This window comes from Notolepis coatsorum, assembly GCF_963971535.1.
Source record: "Notolepis coatsorum genome assembly, chromosome: 11".
NCBI classification, from domain to species: Eukaryota; Metazoa; Chordata; class Actinopteri; order Aulopiformes; family Paralepididae; genus Notolepis; species Notolepis coatsorum.
Window position 1 is genome coordinate 24,069,014 of NC_140175.1, and position 10,211 is coordinate 24,079,224.

Here is a 10,211-nt window from a genome sequence, read left to right on the forward strand (position 1 = left end):
ACAGAGAGAACGCCAGCTGTAATAATAGATGTGAAGACAAACAGAGTGTTGTTTTGAATACCGAGAGGTTTATCTACAGAGATATGAATGAGTGATCTGGCGGGAGGGAGTGATGTGTAGTACAGAGAGAGGCAGGCTGCACGGTTTTGGTTTTGGGAGAGTCGCAGCAAGATGAGGAGAGGGGGGGACGGCTGAAACCAGACGGAAAAATTGTTATGGCGGGACTGGTATGACAAGACCGTCGCCATGAGACGGCTCACCTTAGACTGGTGCTGTGGTCTCAAGACGGCCGGAATTTGTTATGACAGGAGGAAAGCCGAAAGGAGATTTACCTTAAAGTATGTATTATGTCCGATCAGGCAAGAGTTTTGTCCGGGATAAGCGTCCCCTGATATGGATAGAAAAGAGAGGAGAACAGCTGTGTTTTTAGGCCTTTGAAAGGAGGGCAGCGGCCGTTTGTTTAAGAGAGTAGCCATCTTCACAGAGACAGCAGAATCGTGAGCGTAAGATAGTATGAGAGACAGAGTCAATCAAGAGCGAGAGAGTGATTGCGGCATTAAAGGGACAGTGAAAAAAAAAGGTCGGCAGTTAGGCACAGAGACAAGATGGCCGCAAAGAGCCACGAGGAGGCTGACACCAGATAAGGACAGAATGTCAACAAAACTGAGCAGACAAGATGGCCGTAAGGCTCCACGAGGAGAAGAATGAACGAGAGACACGTCAGCTAAAGTACTCCAGACTGAGTTGGCCGCCATCTAGGGGTGGGAGTGGGGAAATGTCTCTGCAACCCTTTAGTGGCGGAGGGGGGTAGTGCAGGGGAGTTTATCAGGAAATGATGACAGAGTGATTCCATAGGTCTCTACTACCATCTGGTGGCGGAGTGGGGGAGTGATTCAAGTTAGGACACTGGAACAAGTAGGAGAAGAGTTTAATTATACAATCGATTAAATAAGAACCGCACAGAGAGATGAGGTGCAGTTAATTAAATAGGTTAATTATGGAATAAAGAGGGAGTTTAATTTCCAGTGGCGCCTTCTCACACCTGATGAATAGGCAAGAGTTTTCAGAAGACACAGTCACCAGAAAGAACTGGCGCGTGCTGGGGGTCAAGCTGGGACGAAGATAGAGTTGCGCGGAGTGGGTATTGGTTAGCTGCTGGTGTCACGACGGAAGACGACAAACAGGGACAGATATGGGTGTGGAGAAGGTGGTAGACTAATAGAAAAACAAGGGAAAGTTGTGTACAGAAGACTGCTGGTGTTGTTTTCTGCTTTCAGAGTCTGGAGATGACCGACAGCGGTGGAGACGACCAGGAGACAGACTGGAGGAGGAGGCAGCTGAGCAGCAGGGGCCAGGCACCGCAGCCTGGTAGACAGACCATCTACGACGAGAGGGAGGAGACGGCGGCGGTGGGAGAGCACTGAGGCAGAGCTGAGGAGACGGTGGGCCAGCTGGGGAGATGTGGAGAGGACAGCCAGAGACACTGAGGCAGTAGCAGACCAGAGGAGACACTTTTGCCTAGGGGACTGCGCCCTGGAATGGGGACCAGCTCAGGAAGGGAGCCGTCTCTGACGGGGCCCTTGCCCTAGAAGACGGGACCGGCCCAAGATGGGGGGATGTACTGTAATAGAGGGAAGGGAGCGCCCTGATAGACGTTGGGTGTACCTGAGTAAGGGGGTCCAAAGGAGTTAGGTGTGTTGTCTGAAAAGTTGCAAATCTGTGTCTCTCTCTTTCTTCTCTCTCTCTCTCCCGCTCCCCCCCTCTCTCTATCTCTCTCTCTCTCTCTCTCTCTCCTCCCTGACCGTTGTTTATCCCCTCTGGTTTAGGTGTGATGCGTGTAATGGATGACAATCGGCGGGTACAGATCCATTAATGAACTATTGTGTTGACATTGATTTAATGTACAAAAAAGGAGTCGTGTACGTTAAAAGGACAGCCGAGTATGATTAAAAAACCAAGTAGTCTGTTGATTCTGAAGGTTGATTAGAATCAAAGGGGGGAATGAGAGAAATCAGTGTTTTTCAATGTATGTAATGTATATTGGGGAAGATGACAGCATCTATAGGGGCCAGGTCAGAGAGGTCGAAATGTGCATGGTGACAGTGGGGGAGGCGGTTCAGAGGCAAGCAGGAGTCAGTGTGAGCAGCACATTGAGCAGCGAGCAGAATGTTTGCATTCCATCAGAACATCAACAGCTGATAAGAACTGCAGCAGGCACAGGAGCGAGGGAGAGGGTTGGACATTAATGAAACAGACGTTTAAAATGTGTGTTTAAAGGTTAAAGCTGTTGTCATGGCAGCGTCACATAGTAACCAGAGGAGGGGCGGGCCTGTCGTTGCTATGGCGAGAATATAGAAAAGTAAGTTCTTTCCGGGTGTAAGTCAGACTAAGAACGACCGAGATACGAGCCACACAGAAGAGAAGAAACCATCAGAGACTCTCATCCCTCTCACCCTCGCCGGTGGGGGGGGGGGGGGGAATTCCACATCATCATTAGCTTCGGCTAACGGGAGAAGGGTTCTGGCTAACGACAAGGCCTGAGCCACTATTGGACTGAACAGACGATAGCAAGGACAATACAATCTGATAACATCTGATTATGAGGTTTTGTTTATGAAATAAACAACGTTTTTCCGAGAAAGGTATTCCACTGTCAAGGGTCGAATTCTTACGAAGGTGGTGAATTATTATGGTTACGGGATTGCATTAGAGGGGAATGACGAAGATTATACAGCCAGTATGAGGAGACGTCCAAGAAACAAACAAACAAACACAACGCAGAGTCAGTGGATGGAGAGATGATAACACAAGCCAAACAGACAAAGACATGATACTGGCTGATTGATCAGAATCTAACAGCATGGACCACCTAGGACAGTGCTCAGGTGATGGTATGATCAGCATGGACCACCCAGTACAGTGCTCAGGTGATGGTATGATCAGCATGGACCACCCAGCACGGTGCTCAGGTGATGGTATGATCAGCATGGACTCAACTCACTATGAATTGAAAATGGGGGACCCTGATGTAAACAAGACAAACGTCTTTCTCTGGTCTGCATCCCCTTAACAATTGTGTGTATTGAACCGTACTGTATTGTACCCATTCTGCAATCTGTTAAATAAAGTTTTCAATCAATCAATCAATCAATCAATCAATCAATCAATCAATCAATCAATCAATCAATCAATCAATCAATCAATCTCTCTTGGATTCCAGTAATGAATCTGGATGTAGTACAACCAGGCGCCCGATAGAGGGCATCAAAGACCGTGAATGAAATCTACCTGTAAATACAGTTACTTCGCATTTTAGACGTTTAGACGTTCACAGACAGGCAAAGAAACAATATTTATTTAGTTTTACAGTATTTTATGCCAATAACGTTGAGGTTTGTTCGACCCGTGAGATAGAAACACGACATTCCAGTCAATGCTTGTATGAAAACATTTTTATTTAGCTAATTCTCTAAGTCAACTTCCTGCCTGTTGTTGCTACGCAACTGCAGTGTGGGGGGAAACTGCCCAGCCTGGTACATTGTGTACGGTTCATTTAGTGCAGAAACGGATGGTTAAAGCGGCAAATTAAAGACAATCAAGCGGAATTTTCTTCAGTCCTTCACAATGCCAAAGAGCTGCTGTGTTACGCGTTGTACTAATGACAAAAACAGAAATCCAAATCGCAAGTTTTATACCATCACAGAGGAAAAAGTGGCTGTGGCTAACTTTCGGCTAACTCGCTCTGCTGTTGTGGTCGTGGTAGCTACATGCTAAGCTAACGTTAATCACATCATATCGAACCGATAGGAGCTTATCTTATCTACCGGTAATCTTACATGGATGTTTGATCGGGTAGTGACACACGTGGTACCACCACGTAAGATTAGATAAGATAAACTCCTATCGGTTCGATATGATGTGATTAACGTTAGCTTAGCATGTAGCTACCACGACCACAACACCAGAGCTAGTTAGCCGAACGTTAGCTGCCAGCCACTTTTCCTCCGTGATGGTATAAAACTTGCGATTTGGATTTCTGTGTTTGTTTTGTTATTAGTACAAAACGTAACATAGCAGCTTCAATTTGGGTATTCGAGAGATGGCCATGTCTGTATGTGTTTTGTATGGACATTATGTCAAGTCAATCAGGGGGAGCTTCTTTGAATCATATCTCGCCTTAGAATCACCAGAAAAGCTTTCGAAATAGTGAAATGCCATGTTGGCCTCAATATTTTCAAAACAAATCGTATGAAAATGTTATGAAATGAACAAGAATGTGATAAAACATGTAATAAAAACGGACCTCAACACATGCATTTGATACTAGAAATCCGTATGGCCCCCCTATACCAAGATGGCGGCGGTCTCGTGACATCAGAGTGTCTTCGAGAATAATAACACTTAACCAGGTGTTGTCCTGCCCTCTTTATTGCAGACTGATGAATGTATCTTACCCAGGTGTTGCCCTGCCCTCTTTATGGCAGACTGAAGAAGGGTTATTTTGTACAGAACTATGAACCATTAAAAATCTGAGAGAATTCTTTGCATCCTGAAACCTCAGTGTGGACATTCCTTTTGTTAATATCAGTGTGTGAGCACTTTCTCTATTCTGTAGCCGAGTCCCAACTGCAAAACTGCAAAATTACTGTATTACCCTGTATTACTGTCATACACTTTTACTATTATGTATGTAGACTATTCTGTTTACATGTGATGTATTGTATATTGTATACATGCACTTTTATTATGTTCTTGTGTGATGTATCGCACATTTTATTGCTGTCTGATATATTGGAAATGTTATTGCTGTCATCTTGGCCAGGTCTCCCTTGCAAAAGAGATCTTGTATCTCAATGGGACTTCCTGGTTAAATAAAGGTTAATTTATTTAAACATTTAATTAAACATTTTCATATATATATTTGTATATATATATATATATATATATATATATATATATATATATATATATATATATATATATATATATATATATATATATATATATATATATATATATATATATATATATATATATATAGGTGAGAGTGGGGTAAGTAGTGCAAATCTTTACTTAAAGTGTGTACACATAGTTTAGGATGTTGTGCATCCCTGGGGACAATCACTTTGGATCTTAAATAAACTGTTTCAGAAATATAGCTTTAGAAAAAAAACTGGTTTTGTGGCACAGTTTGCCCCCGGTGCGGGGTAAGTTGTGACATTAGAGAGAATACACTGGGGTAAATTGTGCCATTGATAATTGTAAGTAAAACAGATAATTTTTATCTCAAAAGCGGTAAAAGCATCCTGCAGATCTTCATCTCCTTTCCAACCTGACATATAGTCTTCCCCTGTTGCACCTTTTTCACTGCTCTTTCCAACTCCTCAAGAGGAGTTGAAACCCTGTCTGTCTTCCGTTTGTATCTGCGTGTCATGATGGATTTTGGTCTAAAATTAAGAATATCACATATAGTTTTAGTGATCAAATGTAAGAATACAATGTACAATAACAATAAAATAAAATAAAGTAATATATATAGTTAATAATTATAAGTTGGGGCAACGTAATTATGCGGCTGGGTGGTGTAGCGGAGATTGCGCTCGTCACCAATGCAAGAGACTCCGGTATCGAATCCCAGTCTCAGCATTGCCTACGGCTTGGGCCGGCCGTCGTACTGGCTCATTTGGCAGAGTCAGCGGGTGGAAGTCGATGGGTGGGGATTGGACGTTGTGGACGGCGACTCCTACAGGTCGGTTGGCTTCCTGTCTCTGCTGTGCAGGTGTCACCCAACCGACCTGTATGGGTCGCTGTCCACAACGTCCAATCCCCACCCATCGACTTCCACCCGCTGACTCTGCCAAATGAGCCAGTACGACGGCCGGCCCAAGCCGTAGGCAATGCTGAGACTGGGATTCGATACCGGAGTCTCTTGCATTGGTGACGAGCGCAATCTCCGCTACGCCACCCAGCCGCAATTCAGACTTTCTTTAGTGGTGTTGAGAATTAAACACAATACATCCATGTAGATTGTAGATAAAAGAAAACTCAACATACACACAGATTTCTACAGACAGAATTATATCAAGTGCTGATATTTCCACTCCAAGACATTTCTCAAGACATATGCTACCATTGCTTGCTCAGAAAAATTTAATATTACCTAAACATAAAATTCAGTATCTGTCTCTTTACTGGGGGTTGACATCTTATTACAATGTAAAATTTATTATTTTCACTCCAAGTCACATTCGATTCATCATGGCAGCAGAAAGTAAGCAGAAAGATTCTTCTCTGTTGACATTTTCAAGTCAAGTCAAGTCAAGAGTTTTATTTGTCACGGCATACGAGTATACAATGAAATGCGGGTGGTCTTGCCCGCAACGATGTGCAATACAGTGGGTACAACATATAATAGAATCCATTACAAAAAAAATTGTGCAATAACAGGTAACAGGTAACATGGTGTGACATCAAAATCGGTATCTGTACATAGTTATTTACAGAGCATATAGGACATGCTAGGTAGCTTTGGTAGTGCAATACACTGTTACTGTTGCTAATACTGATTTAAAGTGGCTTTTCCTTTTGGCAATAAGTGTGAGTGTGTGCGCATGAGTGTTTTCTGTTCATTATATAATGATTCTGAGTAAGTAAAATATAATTAAATTACGTACCGTCGCCCAGGAGATCTAAAGTTAATTTCACTCTATGTTAATCTGTTCACTTGTGATATGAAGCAAGCAAAGTGCAGCAGTACATACTGTATACAGACAGGAACCAACAAACGCTACCATACATACTTGGTACAGTACGTATAGGAAATAGGACTATAGGGGATTAAATAAAATGTTGAACTAAACCCTTTAAATATATTGTTATCGTTTCCCTGTTAGATAGAATGGCTTGATTGGTATTTCTGTGACTTTGGAATTTCTCCATGGCATGATTGGTATTTATGTGACTTTGGAATTTCTCCTAGACTTAGTTTAAAATCTATGGAGTTCTAAAAAAATTTTGATCTTCCAATCACAATGCTTGCTTTCTTCCGAGGGAAGCAATAGTTGTGATTGGAGGATCAAGAAAAGAGAGCAGGGTTTGGGATTCCTTTGTGACTGATGCCCTACTCCTACTGTATCGAAAATGCCATACAATTTTTATTTTACATTAAATATATGTATTGGACCTGTTGATATTACATACATCACAGTGATGAATCTAGTACATTCTTTGATTGAGAGACTAATTAATCAATCACACACTGTTTTGTGGAGTTCAAAAGGTGTTTATTTAACCATCAGAAACCACACACTCACAGTCTCACATGAAGACACAGCACAATTATTTTCACAAGATTACACTGCAGCGATTGTGTAACCATTTTATTGACTTCTATGAAAGTTGGCAAGCAATTAACCTTGATTTGATACAGTAATTGATTCTATTAGACCATGTTGTACTGACCACCGTGTTAAACTTGAGAAGTTAAATGAAGGTGTTTCTACTGTATATGTAACTGGACGCTCTTGTTGTGACTGGAGGTTGTAGTGAGTCTACCAGCTTACTTCTTACTCTTGGTCTTCTCCGTTTCATCTTTCTTCTTTTCTTCTTTAGCAGGATTTTCACTCTTTACCTCAGGTTGGGCTTCCTTTCCCTCGTCCTTCTCTTCTTTGGTATCTGCTTTTTCCTCTTTCGGTTTGTCCTTCTCGTCTTCTTTGTCGTCTTCTTTGTCGTCCATCTGCTCGTCGTCCTTATCGTCTCCTTTGTCGTCTTTCTTCATATCAGCGCTATCCTCTTCCTTCTCTTCCTCTTTGTTGTCACCTCCTTCCTTTTCTTCTACTTCATCTGCCTCCTCCTTGCCTTCCTGAGCCTCCTCTCCCTCTCCTTTGTCCTCCTCTTTCTCTCCTTCGTCTTCAGCTGTTTCTGCAAATCCCTCCTTATCAGCATCATCACCGCCTGTATCAAAAGAAACAAAGGGAATATTTTGTTAGTGTCAGACGTCAACAGTTATTCAGACCATTTCCTCTCACAAATAAACATGTGTCATGAAGACAGGTGCTGACCTTCTCCTTTAGTCTCCTCTCCATCTTCCTTCTCATCTCCACCCTCCTCCTTCTCCTCTTCCTCCTTTGCCTCCTCCTCCTCTTCCTCAGGTGGGCTGGCCTCCTCCTGCTGTGCCTGGCTTGTGGAGATGATCTCCTCTGAGGTGTTGAAGGTGGTGCTGAGGAGGTGTGATGACGTCAGGTAGGGGGCGCGAGAGCTCAGACTGGTGAAGGGTCGGGTGAAGGAGGGTGTGGCCGACAGGGTGTGGCTGTACATACTGGACATGCCCCCAGCCACTCCCACACTGAAATGAGACTCCTCCCCCTCGAGTAGCTGCCTGCAAAGGTGGAGATCATAGGAGAGACAGATGCTGAACACTTTTATTGTCAATTATCATGGTAGCATGTCTCAGTGGGCTTCACAGACCGACAAAGGATCCATCATATCAAGCTTTAAATACAGTAAAATAGTAATTACCGCATTTATTATTAGCTTTGTTGTTAACACTTTATTGTCCTTGAGACAGATTAGAAAATTATTCCACATTTGATAATGAATGGATTTGAATGATCTTGAAATAATTAAGGACAAATTTACATGTATTTTTCTCAGTCCTTCATTCCGTGCCTCTTACCTATATGCAGCGATCTCAATCTCCAAGGCCATCTTAACATTGAGAAGGTCCTGATATTCCTTCAGGTAATGGGCCATCTCCTGCTTGGTGCCTCCTAGTTCATTCTCCAGCTGACCAATCGTCTCCTATAAGAAAATAAAGTACAATAATAATACTTTATATAAATTACTTTAGAAATCAATTAAGCCTAGACACTTTCACATCATATCTTAAGCCATTTTTGTTACCAAAGATTATAGATTTTTTTAATTTATTTAGTTATTTGTATGACGATCATGAGAGGTTCCTATCGTAGATTCTAAATGCTAATTCCAAACACAGAAAATACACATAAGTGTATTATTAAGCATAAGTCATGCACCTGCAGTACCACTACTGACCTGCATGTCGACGACCTCGGCGCTCTGCTTGTCTTCTACATCATGTAGCTGTTTCTCCAGAGACTCGTTGAGACCTCTGCAAGCATCGATCTCCAGGAGACAGGACTGAAGCTGACGCCGGAATTCTCCAGCCTCATCCTTGGATCTTTTAACAGTGTCAGTGTGCTGGGCAACACTCTCTGTCAGGGAACCCACCTTCCCTCTGAACCACTCTTCAGCAGACTGCATGTTACTGGCTGCCAGCCTCTCATATTGGGACCGGATGTCCTTCAGAGCCCCAGAGAGGTCTGGTGCAGTGGCCTTAGTCTCCACCGCCACCTGAGCCCCCAGCTTAACCTGGGCCTGGAGCTCCACCACCTCCCCCTCATGGATCCTCTTGAGGAACGTCAGCTCGTCCAGCAGACTCTCCACCCTCTTCTCCGTCTCAGCCCTGGCTAAGGCAGCATCGTCTGCCCCACGTTGGCCCTCCATCAGCCGGCCCTCTGCCTCCTCACGAGCCAGTATCTCTTCCTCATAATGGGCCTGCAAGGTGCTGAGAGTCTGCTCCATGTGCTCCCTCTGTCCTAGGGCTGCCTGCTGCTCAGCCCTGGCCTCATCCACAGCGCCCCTCAGGGCCCGGGCCTCCTGCTCGTACAGCGCCCGCAGGCAGGATGGCTCAGTGTGCCTCTGCCTGAGCATCAGGAGTTCTGCCTCCAGGGCCCGGTTCCGATGTTCCAGGTCCCGCACACACTCAATGAATCCAGCAAAGCGGTCATTGAGGCCCTGCAGCTGGGCACGCTCTTGGGTACGCATGGCGCGGAACTCAGAGCTGATCTGGGCCGCCTGGCTGAGCTGCAGCTCCACGGAGGAGGAGGAGGCCCGTGAGGAGGAGGAGAGCAGCGCCCGGCCGGGAGAGGAGTACTGCAGACGAGAGGAGGAGAGACGGGAGGTGTGGGAGGAGTAGGCCGAGTGGGTCACCCCCATGGTCCCCACCGCTCGGGGGGTGGCCTCTACATTCCATCGTCGGTATGAGGAGGTGGCGTAGTAGGGGTCATAACCGATGCTGCTCATGGCTGTGTGTGATGTGAGGATAGGCTGCTCTCCTTCTCCTCTCTGTCATGTGAAGTTGTGTGAGGGGCTCAAGTTGAAGCCAGAACTGCTCGCTGCTGCAGAGGCTC

General features: G+C 44.5%; 1 protein-coding gene across 1 annotated transcript; it reads right to left on the reverse strand.

The window, feature by feature from the left end:
• Positions 1-1,381: 1,381 nt before the first annotated feature.
• On the reverse strand, positions 1,382-10,104 carry LOC311237028 (neurofilament light polypeptide-like; the record flags this gene model as incomplete). The annotated part of the gene is made up of 5 exons (XM_084324835.1): positions 1,382-1,451; positions 7,563-7,953; positions 8,061-8,377; positions 8,675-8,799; positions 9,055-10,104. The coding sequence occupies 5 exons, from the start codon at positions 10,102-10,104 to the stop codon at positions 1,382-1,384; spliced, it is 1,953 nt and encodes a 650-aa protein (XP_084180961.1).
• Between the last annotated feature and the right edge of the window lie 107 nt (positions 10,105-10,211).